This window comes from Raphanus sativus, chromosome 2, assembly GCF_000801105.2.
Source record: "Raphanus sativus cultivar WK10039 chromosome 2, ASM80110v3, whole genome shotgun sequence".
Lineage (NCBI taxonomy): Eukaryota > Viridiplantae > Streptophyta > Magnoliopsida > Brassicales > Brassicaceae > Raphanus > Raphanus sativus.
Genome location: NC_079512.1, coordinates 5,600,960 through 5,618,445, shown reverse-complemented (window position 1 = coordinate 5,618,445; position 17,486 = coordinate 5,600,960). Strand labels below are relative to the sequence as shown.

Here is a 17,486-nt window from a genome sequence, read left to right as displayed (position 1 = left end):
TTTTAAACCTTGTCAAGTAACTTTATTTATATAATAAAAATTTAATTGTGATTAATAATATATTTAATAGAAATGTTACAAACTGAAATAGATTGTTTTGCAAATAATATAAATAAAAGATGATATTACTAATTTTTAAATAAATATAAAATATAATATAATAAAATATTCTATTTTAAAGTAGAAAATAGAGTAATACATTTGAGCAAAACTTAACTTCATTTTGGAGTTATTCTGTTTTGAAGTGGAAAATAGAGTAATACATTGGAAATTCGTCATGTGCACGTAAGAGGTATGTTAAGATTTCAGAACTTTTGTCGATACAATTTTAGCTAATATATTAGGAGAAACAGTACTACATTTATACAAGTAAAATTTATTATAAACTAATATCTACTAGAAGATATTCTGTGACATGCACATTAATAATAATTTTAAAATATATTAGTTTCTAATGTAAAGACTCAGATTTTAATATTTTAGAAAAAATTAGCCTTTTCAATATAAATAGATAATTATTCATATGTTATATCTCTTTGTCTTATCAATTCTTATTTTTTTTACTTTTAGATGTTTTACAAATATTATTATAGTTATTATTATGCTTATATTAATATGTATATATATATATATACACATTTAAATGTATAAATTTACTTTTAAATTTTGTTAAACATTTAAAATAAAAAATTAATAGTTAAATTGATAAAATATGAATTATATTTACAATTAAGTGATATTAAGTAAATAATTGACTCAATAAGTCGACTGAAAATAGTTCAACAAATATATATTATCGTGATTATATATGAATAAATTTACTAATTTGTTAATTTGGTTTTTTATATCAATTAATGAATTAAAGCATTATTTGAACACTTAAGTAACAATATATTCATAATTAACTTTGAAAAAATATTTACATATTTTATTTTTCAATTATATGTTAATGTAAAAAGTACATATTTATAATTATGTTATTAGTTTAAAATTTTCATTAATAGTTATACATATAAGTTATTGTAATATTTAAAAATATTTTACCAAATTTTAAAATTAAAATAAATGCAATTTGACATGTCATAATAAGTTCTAAGGCATTTTATCATTTTACTAAGCCATGTTATTTTATGATAAAAATAAATACGGTGTAGACGCATAAACAAAAATTTTATTTTTATTTTTCAAATAATGTTTAGGAGATTGATTGTTATCACATAGTGGACATATGCAATATAGACTAATATTGACAAAGATATCTTAGAACCAAAATCTCATGGCCGTATCAATCTGGTCAGTTGAGCTATTAAAAGGCTTTGAACCTGCTTGGTTTGAACTTGAATACGAATTAAGTGATAATTAAGTGAATGTATGTTACATAAAAGTAAAACACATGATTAGTACATAGATATCTGACATTAACATTATGCTAATATAAATATTATCAAGTTGGGAGCCACTTCGGGGTGAGTGTTCCGCTGGAACTTCGAGCAATATGTTTGAGCTTTACTCTTGATTTACGGGTTCCACTGGGAGATCGAGAAGTGTTATCTGTGGGAACTACTGTTGTCGATTGTTCTTGTAAATTATTAGTTCCAAGTTCTTTACTAGACTATGACTAATTTACTTGCTTTCTACGGATTTTTAAAAACTTTTTCCGGTCACTAGAAACAGAATGGCTTGTTAACAGATTCTAGTTTCAATCTCCTTGTAACCAAACCTTCATTCCATATTCCATGAATGACATTTATAATTTAGCACAAAAAAATATATTTATCAAGTTTTAGTGGAGGTCACATATTTTCGAATTAGTTGAACGATTTGATGTTCTTTCTATATTTCAACATAGAAGAAACAAATACTAGTTTGTAAGTACTTGTAACATCTATACTATTAAATCAGGATCATATTGTGTTTTTACTAAAAATATCATTTTCTTAACAAACCTTGCATATTTTATTAAAGGCAATTAAATAATATTAATAACACATCTATATTGGGTCATTTTTTCTTATCCAGCCCATTATCCACATCAGATCTTTCTTGGGCTGATTACTTAATCAGCCCACTGCCCTTTTCTTTTTAATCATTTTTAATATTTTGTGTAGTGAACAAAAATTAATCATTTAATTATTATGTTTTTTTCTTTTTTTTTAACATAATTTAAGCATTCATTAAAAATTTTGAATTTTTCATTGAAAAGTATAAATCTTTATTAAAAGTATATAATTTTTTATTTAAAAAATTAACCACATAAAATTAATTTATCAGAGTTATACCATTCAGGTACGGATCGATTCTTTCGAGTATCGGTTTTTTGGGTTTTGAAATTAAATCCCATTTGGGTATTATAAAATTTCGAGTCGGATTCGAGTCAGATCTTTCCGGATCCGGGTGGGTTCGGTTCTCATGCATAAGAATCTAAAAAATAACCAGATAACCAAAGTATCTAAAACGGGTTCGGTTATTTTACTCAAAGTAACCAAAGTATCCGATTCAGCTCAAATTTTTGTATCCAAATTACTCAAAAGTAACCAAAGTAACCAAAAATATCTATTATATACAGTTTTTTGGGTAAACTTTTATCCAACTATCATATTTTACCCAAAAATACTCAAAAGTACCGAAAATAACTACTATAGTTAACTTATAATATTAATTTAAAAATATTAAAATAATTATAAATATAATTAAAACATATATTTTAAGATATATATTCACATTTCGGATATCTTCGGATACTCATTCGGTTCTCGGTTCGAGTCGGATTTGGGACCGGTTCTTCGGATACAACAATTTAGAATTCATTCGAATATCTACCCCGGGTCTAATCGGATTCGGGATCCTGATTTTCGGGTCGGTTTCGAATTGTTTCTTCGGTCCGAATATTTTACTTAGGCCTATACTCATTTAAAATGAAACACGATAAAGAAAGATAAAAAGCTTAAGTCTTTTATAAAAAAACAAATATATGAAAATATGACATTTACTAAATATTTGTCAATTTAGAAAAAATAAAGGAAAATAAACCCGCGCTTTGAAAGCGCGGATCAAAATCTAGTCTATCTTATTAAAACTGAAGTACAATTTCGGTGTGTTTGGATAACTGGATAAAAGTATTAAAATTTTTTGGTGTGTTTGGTTACTTGGATAGCATTTATAAAGAATAAGTTTGTTTGGAAACTTGGATTGTAGTTAAAAAAATTGTTTGGAAACTTGGATTGTAGTTAAAAAAATTGTTTGGAAACTTGAATTGTATTTTTATTAAAGAAATATCTCTATCCAAATAAAATCAGCAAATCCATTTAAACTTCCTACATTTTAGGAAACCACTAATTGATCATATATGTTTTCGTGATACACAATATTTTTCCCCTAGATTTTTAAATTAAATAAATATCATTCGAATATTATAAATATCGTAGGAGGTTCGAGTTGGATCATTTTTGGTACGGATTGGTTTGTAGCAACCTAAAAATATATCAATAAACTTTTATTTTAAATATGGCAGTAATAAATAATTTATATATTAAACTGAATTAACATATAAATATGTTATATTGCTATGTAAATAATTGTTTATAGATTCTTTAGTTGACTAATTTTTGATATAGCTTATATTGAAAGAAATTTATTTTAAAAAATTATATGAACTGAAGAAAAAATAATATAAAAGTATTGTACATTTGAATTCAAAATCATTTCTTCTAACAATAAATTAGACAAATATGTTGAATTGTATACAAATTACAATGTAAATATTTAATTAGTATAGAAATATGTCACATTGTTTAAACAAAATATTAATGTAAAAGTATTGTACAGTTATATTCTAAAATTATTTATTTTAACAATAAGCCAAATAAATATATTAATTGAAAATGGAATAAAATAAAGTCAGAAAAACACGTTGTTTACCAGAGGCACTCTAATATATCGAATTTATTATAAAGAAAGTTTTAATAAGATAAATATATTCAATAATTACAAACAAATAATATTTTTATAAAAGTAAAAAATAATATCTGCGCTTCCGAAGCGCGGATCAAAATCTAGTATAGTTTTAATATAGTAACAAGCGATGTAATCATATACTCCCTCTGTTTTTTAAAGATAGATGTTTTAGAAAAATAAATTGTTTCACAAAGATGTATTTTTTATGTTTCCTATACAAAAATTGCAAATTTCAATAAAATTGATTGAATTTATTAAAAGACTATTGATTAAAATGCATTGGAATTTGATAATTTCTAAAAATGATGTATAGTTAATGTGTTTTCTTAATATGTGTGAAAACATCAAAACATACATCTTTAACTTTAAAAAACAGAGGGAGTAAATGTCAAACCTATATGACTAAGCAAACTCTACTGGCCCAATTCAGATTTATTTATAGCAAAAGCCCAATGTCCATGTATTTTCTAAGGAACAGATATGGCTCATGTAATAACATGAGATAAAAAGTGGACGTTAGGCCCATACGTAAAAAAAAGGGACGAACATGTCAGCATCACTGGTCCGAACCCAGACCTACTAAGACACGTGTAGATCTGCATCTGCCTCGCACGTTGAAAATGTAGACAACTCCAAAGTGACAATTGAATTGCTGAACACCATAAGAAGAAGGACCAATACACGATACGAGTCACATCTGAATAAAAACAGAATATTGAACTAAACATAAAATGTACATCTGCCAAATACATTAATTGTCAATTAACTACGTTTCGGACCGTGACATGCTCATTACTGCATGAGTCATGCAATGTTTGGACGGTTGAAAGGCCAAAGCTCGCACGCAATTATGTCATCATACTCTACCCATCGGTTCACCTACAAGTGTCTACCAGAAAGCTACACAACATAATAACTGCTGATATTTTTCGATTATTCGCTCAAGTTTACCAAATAATTTGGGTTAAAATGATGGTTTTAACTCTTAAAAGATGAGTTCAGTGAAATAAATAGTTTGTTCCAAAAAGAAAGTGAAATAAATAGTTGTAACTCCAAGAAAGAAAAGGAGCATGTGAGCCAATGAATGTGTTGAAAGCAAAGTGACAAATGGATGAAGAACCCGAAAAGCAATGCAAGTATATAGAAAAAATTACCTTATAAGACACTTTCTCAGTTTACAATGATACAAAAGAACACTTGTTGCTGGAGGTATACTTTCAGTGTATATAATGTCTATTTTGCCCCTACACTAAATCAAAGCCTATTTCTTCTTTTCTTTTTCGTTTTGTTTTATATGTTATTTATACATTTTTTCTAACGATAATCATTAAAACCCAAAATCAATTAAACTCAGAACTTTTTTCCAATCAATGATCTATGAATTTTTACGGCAAAAAAAAAAATTGATGTCGCATTAGATGGTTTACGATCCAGTGCTTATTATAGAGAAAAAAAGTGAGAGATGGAAGAGAGAGATTGAAAGATTAACGGACCGGAGTTTGATGGTCGCAACATCACAATAAACAAACTTCAGTCCCGCATAGTTGCCAATGGAGACCGTGGTGGCGGAGGTGACGGTGGATGAGCTCGGGATTCGCCGTGGGTGAGGTCGAATCCGCCGTAAGTGAGCTCGGCATTTCGTCTTCTCCAACTATTGTGTTGTTTTGTCTTTTGCGGAGTTCCCGGAAGCGAAGTCGGAACACGTCTTCTCCTTCATTGCCGTCCAATATCGCCGTCGTCTTTCTTGAAAAGTTGCAGGTGGAGCCGAGAGAAGTGAATCGAGCAAGTTAGTTGTCGCTTTCGTTGGCTTTGCTCTTCACGGATTGAATCAGTTATGGAGGTGGGTCGAGCACATCAACTCGAGAGATCCGAACTTCATTCGTTGACCGTTTTTTTTAAACACTTAGGAGAGAGAGAAGCTGTATCTTCTCTCCGACGAAGCCATGCTCCGATGAAGCGGCGAGTTTTTGAGCTTTGGGGGAGATCTGGCGATTGTGGTGGAGTCGTGGAGGATATGTGAGTTCCGACGAGACTAGTTCTGGCGACTAAGGCAGTGAAAATATATACAGTGGCAGTGGTGGTAGAAGTGAGCCTGAATATAGTGGTGGTGGATATGGTTTACGAAGCTCAGTCCTGTGGAAAAAATGGTGGTGGTGGATTCCGCAGTGGAAGCTGTGGTGGTTAGGGGGAAGTGGTGTTGGAAGACATGAGGCTTTATACAGTTGTGGTGGATACGGTGGAGATGGAAGACGTGAGGATGGAGGCCGTGGTGGAAGTGGCGGTGAATATCGCGGTGGAGGTTGTGGTGATTATGGATGAGGAGATGGTGGATACGGGGTGAACGGGTAGTTATGGATGAGATGGTGGTGGATACGGAGGTGAACGGGTAGTTATAGATGAGATGGTGGTGGATACGGGGTGAACGGGTAGTTATGGATGAGATGGTGGTGGATACGGAGGTGAACGGGTAGTTATGGATGAGATGGTGGTGGATACGGAGGTGAACGGATAGTTATGGATGAGGTGGTGGTGGATATGGAGGTGAAAGAGGTGAGTGGATACATGGTGATGGAGATGGCTATTCAAAAGGAGGAGGCTGTGTTCGTTACAGTGAAGGTGGAAGATGTGAGGGTGGAGAGATGAAGATGGAAGTCGGGGTGAAGGTGGGTCCACAGTGGAGGTTGTAGTGGTTGATAATTAGATTAGGTTTAAGACAATTATGACTGATTTGTTGTTCTTCTAAGTAAACTAATAAACAACACATACACAACTAGTATTTATTTTTTCTAACGTTAACTAATTTCATTTTCTCAACATAAGGGTATTATGGTCTCAATACTGCATCGAAACCAGCAATTGTGTCTCACAAGTTGAAAGTGTCTTATTGTGTAAGACAAAAGACAAAAGTGTCTTATTTGGTAACTCACTCAAGTATATATTGACTCTTGAGTTTTTTCAGGTTGAACAGTGTCCGTTCTCCAAGACATAAATATTGTAGTAAAATAAAGAAAACAATTTAAATTAGAGTTATTCGAATAATAAAGAAGAAAGTAGTAACGTATTGACCGAGAACCAAAAAAACTTTATTCTACCTTTCGGACATCTTAAGCATAGGCAAAATTCTCTAACTGATAAAAAAACATTTTATTTATTTTCTTTTAAAATATTCCTAACAAAAAAATGAAGAACTATTCATATATAAAGAAGAGTCAGTGAAAGGATCGTTGCCGTGTAATGGTGAAGTCATCTCCCAACCACAAATCTCGCAGCTGATTGAAGAAAAATGATTTGTAACTCTGTTGATGGAAGACAAAACAAAACGTTGTCGTTTACTTTGTAAAAGTAAACCCACACGATAACACGTTGAAAGTTGAAACTATCGAGATGGGTTTCAACAGAGGTTCACTTACGACGAAGACTTATACTCGTTCCTGTGTTGGTTTCACGCAGTTTATGTACGGAAACGCTTTCACTACTCTCGATGCTTTCTGGTCTTCTCTCTGTAACCTCTTCTTCATCCTTCTCGCCTCCATCTTCAGGTACTACTGCATATACGTTCTCTTCTTGTTCTTTACTCTGTTTATTTATTTTTGATTAATGTGTTTTGTTTTATTAGAGTTCATTCAGACAAAGAGACAAGCTTGGTCGTGGTTAAGACTCACAACAAGAGATGCGATTATTTATCGGACAAGAGCATAACTTGTTATGTAGAAGAGCCTAAAGCTTTCCGCTTTGTTTTTCGTGATTATCACTCGCCTGCTGTACAAGAAGAGATGAAGATGGTGACTTTCTCTGATGAGTCCGTTCTTGTGGAGAAACCGTTTGTAGTTGAGAACAATAACAAGTTGGTGACGTCACTGTCGGAAGGTTGTTTTGTAAAGGAACACGTGAAGGAAGACATGTTGGTTTATGAGTTCATGAGGTCTGGCGTCTTAAAAGGACTATTAGCTCACGAGAGTTTTGCTGGTGTTGAAGATAACTTGTTCGATGAGGAGGGTGAGTTTATAGAACTCAACCCAAGTTTTCAGATTCCTTATCAAGAAGAAGAAGAAGAGTTCAAGATGGGTTTTGATGAAGAACAAGAAGCATATGATTTTGAAGATGATGATGATTCAGATGATGATGAGTATGAGCATAGTGATGTGATTGAGAAACTGAAAACAGAGATAAGAACAGCGAGAACAGGAGGGTTGTGCACTATTCTTGAAGAGGCAGAGACTCCATTACAAGAGCTGAAACCACTCAAGATCGAACCGAAACAAGATCAGTTCAAAGACATGATCGGTGAGATTCACAAGGTTTACAAGAACTACGCTGTTAAAATGAGAAAGCTCGACGTTATTGATTCTCAGACAATGCATTCCATCAGTAAGTCAAACATCTCTTTCTCAACCATGACATCTCTTCAGAATCTTTAATCTTTGTCTGGTGAGGTCATAAATAATGTATCTTTCCTTGTTAAATATTGTCTCACCTACTTGGTGGGGTCTATGGTTAAACATTTTTTTAATAATGATTTTTTTTTAAACAGGTTTGCTAAAGCTAAAAGATTCATCAAAACCAAGCAGAAACAAAGTTAAACCGCCTCATAAGAATCTATGGCCATTCAAGAAACATAAGCTTGAACGTGACCCTGTTGAGAGACAAGCGAGCAGAGACTTTGAGACGGTCTACGTAAGCCAACTCTGCCTCTCCTGGGAGATGCTTCGTTGGCAATACACAAAACTTTTGGAGTTTGATTCTCACGTTGCTGCTACTACTACTACTTATCAATACAATTTAGTAGCTGGAGAGTTTCAACTGTTCCAAGTTCTGCTTCAAAGGTTTGTGGAGAACGAACCATTTCAAAACTCATCTAGAGTTGAGACTTACTTGAAGAACCGTCGCCATTTTCATAACTTCCTTCAGATTCCACTTGTTAGAGGTAACAAAAACATGTTTTCACCATTTTTTATTTTATCCTGAGCCTTTGCTAATAGCAAGGCCATCTTTTAGCATCCGCAAGTTGAACGGTCGAATAGAATTTAAATCCAAATTTAAAAATAAAAAATATATATTTTTTTTAAAATAATCTATAACCAGTCTAAAACTTTCAATTTTTAAATATGTTTATAAATTTTAGGATTTATAGTTTATAAAATTTAGGATTTCTAGTTTAGAAAGATGGGAGATATTCATTTTAAAACTACACCATTATTTTGTTAATATTTTTGAACATAGTTTATAAATAATTAATTTGAGACTGCACTAGCTAATAAGTTTTTTTTTTTTTTTTTTTTTGCTAAATACTAGCTAATAAGTTTGAGTTTTTTTTTTGACAAATAATATTTTGAGTGTTTATCAGATGATCGTTCTTCAAAGAGTAATAAGAAGTGTAGAAACGAAGGAGAGTTCGCGGTAAAGATTGAAACGTTAAGAGAGATTATCCTAGAATCAATGCGTGTTTTCTGGGAGTTTCTTTGTGCGGACAAAGATGAGTTAAGTTCAGTGATCAAAGTTTCTCACCAAACACAAGTCTCTCCGCAAGATCCTCTAGATCTTGAGCTCTTGACAGATATGAGAACCCATCTCCAAAAGGTATATTTAACTCTTTTTCATTGTTGTTGTCTGTTTATTTCTTACTCAAGACCATGTTCTTGGCCCTCTATTCAGAAGGAGAAGAAGCTAAAAGAGATACTGAGGAGTCAATGCTGCATAGTGAAGAAGTTAAAGAAGAATGAGTCGAAGAGTAGTAGTGTAAGAGTGAAGGATGAGTTACTGATAGCTCAAATCGAACTGAGAGTTATTTCAAGAGTGATGACCATGTCAAAGCTGACGACAGAGAAGCTGGTTTGGTGTCAGGAGAAACTTAATAGAATGAGTTTCAATGTTCGGAAGATTCACATGGAACCATCTTTCTCCTTGTTACCTTGTTAGATTTGCCTCTGCTTAGAGATATTAGATGAGATCCAGGAAGATGACTTTTTTTTTTAATTGTCTTTGTTCCTGAGAAAGAATGTTAAGAAGGTACTGAATGTTCCGTGGTGTTATCTTAGTTTTGTTTCTCTCGTGTATTACTGTTACCAGAGAATGAATTTTGATCTAAGAGAGCATCACAAAGTAATGGTTGTTAGTTGTTACAGAATCCTTACCTTCTTTTAGTTCAGGACAATGGTAGCTCTACTTGTATTGATAGTTCAAGTCCTTTGTTGCATGATGTTTATATGTTATTATTATTACTACATGGTAACAAGGGAAATTCGTACATGGCTCTTTCTTGTGGCAGAGCTCTGACGAGTCACTCGTCATGAGTGTCAGTCTCTGCGGTGCTAGGCATTCGGCTAGAACCAAAGTAAACCGAACCGAGGTTTCCCGGTTTGGTTTGGTTTGGCTTTACAAGCAAAAACATGTTTTTTTTTTGGTAAATGTTAAGATAGCAAAAACCTGTTTGACAAACATGAAACTGAATAAATTGAAAATAAACCAAAAATAACCTCACAAAGTAATGGTTGTTACAGAATCTTTACTTTTCTTGTAGTTCTACTTAGTTTTGGTTTTAGTTTCATGTGTTTCACTTTCGGTTTAGGCGTTTAGCTAAGAAACGATTGGCGAGTTTTGTAAAATTTAAATCTTTTTCCGATTTGGTTCGGTTCAATCAAAAACTGAGCGGTAACTAAAATAAACCTGATAAATTTTAAATAAACCAAAAATTAACTAAATAACACCGGATATCACCCAAATTTGTGTATCTTTTCACCGAATACCTGGACAACAGATAAATAAAATGATTTCAGGTCCTTTCAAGTCACATGCTAATGATCTAAAACCGAACCGAATTCAATTCCGTGGGCTGTATGTGGGGTTAGTCCGTGGACTTAAAGCCCGAGTCGTAAATAGGCTTAGTAAGAGAAGATGGACCACAATATAAAGCCCAAGCTAAGCCCGAATATAACTTAAAACAAACGAATCTCGTCCGTTGATTCATCAAACTACAAGATAATCTGATCCGTCCAATCTAGGGCATTAGGGAGTATTAAGAAGTAGGAAAGGGCTTTAAATAGATATCATAGCATATAAATCACACTTCTCTCGCTCCGTCAAAGCCAAAAACCCTAAAGAGGAAGAAGAGTGTGAGCAGCCAAAAAAATGGTGCAGCGTCTTGTATACCGTTCGCGTCACAGCTACGCCACCAAATCGAACCAGCACAGGATCCTCAAAACCCCTGGTCTGTCTCTTTCTCTCTCTCACTCCTTTTTGAAAAATCGAAATCTAAATAATCTCCACCGATCCAATGTATATTGACATCTTTCTTGATCTTTGGCAGGTGGTAAATTGACATTCCAGACCACTAAAAAGCGTGCTAGTGGACCAAAATGCCCCGTTACCGGCAAGCGTATTCAGGGTGTAAGTCCTTTGATCTTGTCTCTCTTGTGAGATGCGGTACTTAGATTGATGCTGCTATATTATTTGGTTACATATTATGTGAAAATGGATTATTGGAGTTAATTAATTTGAGTTGTATAGAGAAATGCAGTATGGTCTTTTGTGCTTATTGACGGTCTTGTGCTGGTTAGATGAATCCACACCAGGACATAACTTTATCATAAGCTACATTCAGTGCCGCCTTGTCTTTTTAATGTCTTGTCCTTTTTATATGTAAGGATGGTTCTGTTTTACTTGGTGGCAGAAATCTTAATTATCTTCAAAATTATTATAAAGTCTAGAATGAACATTAAGTAAATGAAAGCATCTTTCATTACAGGAACATGACTAGTTTTTTTTTTCGTATGGGTATCACTAGGTGTACTTAGATATGTAGATTACCGTTTTTATTGGTTATTGGTTGTAATTTTACTTAAATTTAACTCATTTGACCTTTTTTCCCTTAGATCCCTCACTTGAGGCCTGCTGAGTACAAGAGATCTAGGTTGTCAAGGAACAGGAGAACCGTGAACCGTGCTTATGGTGGTGTTTTGTCTGCTTTGGCTGTTAGAGAAAGGTTTGTTCTTTGACTTCTTTTTCTGTAACAATTTTTTTTTTTGCACATTGACTGAGTATTGTTTCTTATGAAATCTGACTGTTTTTTCCCTTCTTGTGTTGACAGAATCGTTCGTGCTTTCCTTGTGGAGGAGCAGAAGATAGTGAAGAAGGTGTTGAAGCTCCAAAAGGCTAAGGAAAAGGGTGCTCCCAAGAACTAGATCCTATATAACATTTGTGTACTCTTCGTCTTCCAAATTCTTAAGCTTTTTGTATTCGTTTGTCTTTGACTTTGTCGACGTTTCAGCAAATCTTGGGTTTTGTTTTCTCGTTTAAATGTCTGGTTTAACAATATCACGTTTCTACTCTGCTTCTATGGTGTTTAACAATGTGATCTATATTACTCGGTTAATAAATTGTGCAATTCAAAGTAGCTTTTCATCTTAGCTTATTAGTTTTTTTCATTCGCTGTCCAGAAAAAGTTCTATTGAGACATGAACTTAGCTTTTACCATCTCTAATGCAGTTTTGCTCTATGTTACTGTCCTGCAACTACACTGGGTGTACAAGGAATCTACCATGTTAATCACACATGGGATCAGTTCGCTGTGTCCAGACCAGTGACGCATTGCTACAGCATCGCTGATAAGATTTTGTTCTTCAGGAATGCAGGCACGGTCCATTGGTGTTTCTTGGAGGCACTAGGATTGTATTGGACTGTGAACTGTATGGCACCTTCTGCTCCATGTGTTGCGCAGCTCTCCTCTCATCTCTCTACGGAGGTAAAAACTATGTCGTTTGGATTGGGTGAAACTGAAATGGATAGTATTCAGAAAGTGAGCTTTCAAACTCTTGAGTGTTTTGTAAGAGAGAGAGAGCTTGTTTAAACCGATCTTGTAGATAAATAAGTAACTCAATAGAAAAGGTGGGTTGTACAAATATCATAACAAATGCAATGCAAAACAAAACAAAACAGAGTAGAACAACAACTCAATAACGTATATATACAAATCTCAAGCTCCATCCAACAGCTAGTTCCGTCCGTGACAAAATAAGACAAAATGGTAACTCAGTTCTGTTTCTGATGATAAAACTACATCTCCACAACACAAAAGTATCCATCCAATAAACCCAAAGACACACAACATTACTCAAAAACCCCCCAAAGAAACTCAATCAGTCATCTTTGAATTCTTTAGTGGGGCGTGCTTCAAACCCACCAGCTTCTCTCTTCTCAAGCGAGTAAGGCATGTAAGTCCCAAGCACCCGATCCCACACGGAGAAGAAAGGCTGAGAGAAATTATACTTGGTCCCATAGAGCTGGTGATGCACATCATGGTAAGCCGAGTTGTTCTTGAACACCATATGGAACAGGTTCCCAGGAAGGCAGAGACCGCAGTGGTCATCCACGGTCTTGATCGTGGCGAAGGAGAAAAAGAAGATGGAAGTCCTCGGTGACATGCCGGAGATCAGGAAAGACAAGGCACCTCCTACTGTGTCCAGTAGAAGGCCTTCCACTGGATGGTTGTATAAGGCTCCGTATGCGTAAGGGACGATGAGACGGTGGTGCTGAGAGTGGATGTGTTTGTATAAGAACTTGTTGTGGTGCATGTATCGGTGCATGAAGTATTGCCATGTGTCGAGGACTATCATGGCGATCACGAACTGTCTGGATACGACTAGAAGAGAGAACTGTTGCGCTTTGTCTGCTTCCGCATCACTTCCTGTGACCTATGTGACAATGGAGAAAGCATGTTTGAAGAGTGTTTAAAAAGCCAAAACCAGTAGTATAAACAGAAAAGAAGATACACAAAGCTATTGATGAATCAATCTATCAGAGGCATGCCTAGTAAGAAAAATATACTTATCAAATACATGTCTAGGACATAACACAGGACAAGACAGGTTTGCACTCGTGATAAGACAGAGGCAAGCCAATAATCCATGAGGCTTAGCAGATTATAACGTAAGTCATAATATCACCACAAAAAAACTCGTTTTGCATCTGATTCACTAAAATATTTATTTTGCTATACAAGTATAGTCTTCTCATAAGATAAGCTGATAAGACCCCGAATCGAGATCTTCCTTTATTCTTCTCCGAATCAGAATAACATTCAAAGAACTTAAGACAAACCAAAGCGAAGATTGGGTTCTATGGTCAGTTCTAGATCATCCTAAGCTCTCCCAAGCCCCCAAAGCAAACAGTCATTCACTCTATGTTCTCCTCCTCAACCCTATCTCGACTCAAGCTTTCTTCTAAAGCTTTAACTAATGGGGCCTTGTGGCTAATCATGCTCTCCCAAGCCCCCAAAGCAATTGCCAATCACTAAAAGCTTTAAATATCTCTGTGTCATGAAAGGTTTCGAGTTACTACTCTCAACAACTAGGAGGAGAAAAGGAACTAAACAGCCAAATCTATGACCTAGTTTTCAGATGAAAAAAAAGTCCCTTTCTTCTAGCGTCTTAGCTTAAGATTCATATCAAACCCCTCAAAACCTAACTCGTTCAGACAAAACAACAACTTTAACAAACGTTGCAGTCAACATAAGAATCATTAATACATACATCTCTTTTTGGGTGAAAGCTACACATCAACACACAAAAGATTCAACCTTTTTTTCACATAAACCCAATCTTCATCATCCATACACGTCCCACCATGAGATATCAAAAGCACCCCCAAAAAGGTGGATTCACCATAAAAAAAGTTGGAAACTTTTACCGTGAATAAGAGGATAGCGACAGCAGCTTGGACGACCTGCTGAAGAAGGACCCCTTTGACGACGGCTGATTTGGAGACGAGATTCTTCTCGTCCTCCTCCGCCTTTGAATGCAATCTGTATCTCTCGAGAGACGACAGCGCCACGTAGATCCCAGAGTAGAGCCAGTACACAACGATCGGAGCAACGGTGCCAAGCAATTCGTCGGAAACAGAGAAACCCATCATCCCAAAATCGCGTTTTTTTTTATCTCTCGCGGGGCTTCAGATGATGTTTCATCAACCGAATGGATTTTTTCTGAGAAAGGAGGGGAAAGATCCGCAAAGGGTTTGATTTTTTTTTCTAATCGATGATTGGGGATCGTTTTAGGGTTTGTGTGTTTTGAGTTTAACGAATCAACAACGGAGAGAACAGAAATAACAACAACACTCGTGTTTTTTGTCGACGTGGGACGTGGCGGAACGCTACTCATTGAAATTGTAAGTAAATATCTCGGTTTGATTTTTGCTTACGTGGCGGAATCTGGAGCGATTAAAAACTAGTATGGGATGGGACTACTGTCACGTTGGATTAGGTGACAGCGTATGTAGTTCTCACAGTTTGCTATGTCGCCGGTAGGCTTGCCCATTGTACCCGAACCGAATAACCTGAAATGAAAATTGATCCAAAAATATTTCAACCCGAAATTAAATCAAAAATTTAAAAGTAACTATTTGAATCCGAAATTCGTCTATTCCGAAAAATAGGAGCTGATAAAAAAATATTTGAATAGACAAGTCAAGATGAAAACCGATGTTACCCGAATAAAAAACTATGGCAGCAAGCAAAAAAAAATATGAATAACCAAAACAATGACTCTATGTACTTTATTTTCCATTTAATTTATGATTTACTTGTAATATGTCATTTTAAATGTTAATATTTAGAGTTCTTAATGTTTAATTTCAGTTATTATTATTTTAGGTGATTTGTAAAATGTTAGAAAATATACCGTCAAAATTTTGATGGATATCAAGTATATCAGATATTTTAGATCTTAAATACTAGAACCTACCCAAACCCACTATATATCCGAAATTACATATATTTAAATTATATATCTGAACCGATTGAGACTCGAATAGAACTGATCTGAATCCAAACTCAAAATTCCTAAATATCTAATTGTGTGCAAGTGACTAGTAACCGAATAACCTTGATCCGAAAGAGTCTACCTAAACCTGATCCAATCATCATAAAATACTTTTGTTCTAAAACGCGGACGAACTGTCGCTTTCTACGGACCCTCACCATGGCAAATTAAACAGGTGTGGTGATGTTATGCGGCCACCCGCGTATTGACCGCCTGCACCATGGTTTAAGAAATGCACCCGTGTTATACCATGTGTTTATATGAAGCTTAATTATGAGGTTTATATATTGACAATCTTTTTTTTTAATTATACAGAGGTATCCTCAGTGGCCGGGATTCGAAACCAAGAGACAGAACTCACAGATGTGAACCTTTTATCAACTGAGCTAGAAGGCCCGGTTGACAATCTCAATTTTATCCACTTTTTATGACTATAAAACTCTAAAACTGGATTTTTGGTTACTAAACTATTAAATCTATGTGTAATCTACAAGAAAATAAGACAAATCGACAAAAATGGTGATGAAAAAAAAACTGTCTAGAGTGTCTGGAGATGGGTTTGACATATATGGGCCTTCATTTTTTCCATCTATGCAAATTACCAAAATCTTTATGTAATTTCTGTGCAATTCGTTTTAGTGAAAATGGGTTGACAAAGGAAAAAAAACTCGTTGGACAGTGTATGTGATGCTATGGTTTGCTACGTCGTCCGCTAAAACGGGGCCGTACTGCTTCAAAGTTGGTTTTTGTAAATTTGAATGAAGAATGTTGAAGATTCAATTCTTCACAATTAATAAAACTTTTGAAACTTGTTGTCATGATCTTCTGACTTGTGTACAATCTATGCAGTAGTGGCCATAGTGAGATAAAATTGTTCGTAGACTTTGTACAGATCATCCAACTCCCAATTGTTTTTTCAAAACATAGTAATTATTTATTAACTGTTTCAAATTTCATAATGTTTGAACCGGTCCTGAATACCAGACAATCTCATTCTTTTCAAAAGGTTTGGAGCAAAGTCCATGGCTACAAGAGAAATATATAGAAAAGAGTTGTAGAACATTGAAAACAATTGGCCGAGTTGCAGGTTGTAAAACATGTTTTCAATATTTGGTACTTTAAAAAGTTGCTATCTTTCTTAGCCTAACCTACAAATTAGGCATAACGTCTTTGTAAATAGCAAATAACATTGCACCCAATTTAGCAAAAAAAAAATATTGCAAATATCACCATGGTTGCCATGCAAGCTAGGAAACGATTAATAGACTTGTCTCGGGGTCAACTAACTCACAAAATAGTTGAAAATACACACTTGCATCACACTCACGATAAGTATCAAACACACACAAAATACAAGTAGACACCACATAACACACATACAAGCAAAAGAAATAAAAAAAACTGAAGACACAGCATTGTGTAATAACAGTATAAATAGTATAGCGCTTAGTAATGGGAGAATATTTGGTCGCAGAAACAACGTTAATTACGATCTCAACTTTCAACGTGCCTTCCTTGTCCAAGTAAGCCTTCTGAAGTTCAGCTAAAGACAAAAACTGATAATAACCCCGAGACGTGGAGTTTTCTCTGTACCAGTTGGTTACCGCAAATAAATTTTGCAGTTATATCCAGTGAGAAGACTTTATCTACTATCGACTGTGGTTGAGATAGTAAGAAAACAGAAAAGGAAGTAATGTAAACGTGTCTTAGAAAATACTCAAA

The 17,486-nt window shown here is 34.4% G+C and overlaps 3 protein-coding genes and 1 non-coding gene across 5 annotated transcripts; 3 read left to right on the top strand and 1 right to left on the bottom strand.

The window, feature by feature from the left end:
• Positions 1 to 7,149: 7,149 nt before the first annotated feature.
• On the top strand, positions 7,150 to 10,163 carry LOC108828413 (uncharacterized). 2 transcript variants are annotated; one of them, XM_018602115.2, is made up of 5 exons: positions 7,150 to 7,493; positions 7,582 to 8,322; positions 8,486 to 8,878; positions 9,299 to 9,531; positions 9,607 to 10,163. In XM_018602115.2, the coding sequence occupies exons 1-5, from the start codon at positions 7,436 to 7,438 to the stop codon at positions 9,868 to 9,870; spliced, it is 1,689 nt and encodes a 562-aa protein (XP_018457617.2). In that variant the 5' UTR covers positions 7,150 to 7,435; the 3' UTR covers positions 9,871 to 10,163. The 2 variants fall into 2 exon arrangements, with proteins under 2 accessions (XP_018457617.2, XP_018457609.2); XM_018602107.2 differs by having other exon boundaries at positions 7,151 to 7,493; positions 7,571 to 8,322.
• An 834-nt stretch (positions 10,164 to 10,997) lies between these two features.
• On the top strand, positions 10,998 to 12,343 carry LOC108842673 (60S ribosomal protein L34-2). The gene is made up of 4 exons (XM_018615652.2): positions 10,998 to 11,158; positions 11,258 to 11,337; positions 11,823 to 11,932; positions 12,038 to 12,343. The coding sequence occupies exons 1-4, from the start codon at positions 11,080 to 11,082 to the stop codon at positions 12,129 to 12,131; spliced, it is 363 nt and encodes a 120-aa protein (XP_018471154.1). The 5' UTR covers positions 10,998 to 11,079; the 3' UTR covers positions 12,132 to 12,343.
• Positions 11,541 to 11,626, top strand: LOC130508882 (small nucleolar RNA snoR110). Its single transcript, XR_008943067.1, has one exon. It is a non-coding gene; the product is annotated as a small nucleolar RNA snoR110 (small nucleolar RNA).
• A 544-nt stretch (positions 12,344 to 12,887) lies between the features above and the next one.
• Positions 12,888 to 15,065, bottom strand: LOC108842671 (sphinganine C4-monooxygenase 1). The gene is made up of 2 exons (XM_018615651.2): positions 14,635 to 15,065; positions 12,888 to 13,640 (listed from the first exon to the last, which is right to left on the bottom strand). The coding sequence occupies exons 1-2, from the start codon at positions 14,857 to 14,859 to the stop codon at positions 13,086 to 13,088; spliced, it is 780 nt and encodes a 259-aa protein (XP_018471153.2). The 5' UTR covers positions 14,860 to 15,065; the 3' UTR covers positions 12,888 to 13,085.
• Between the last annotated feature and the right edge of the window lie 2,421 nt (positions 15,066 to 17,486).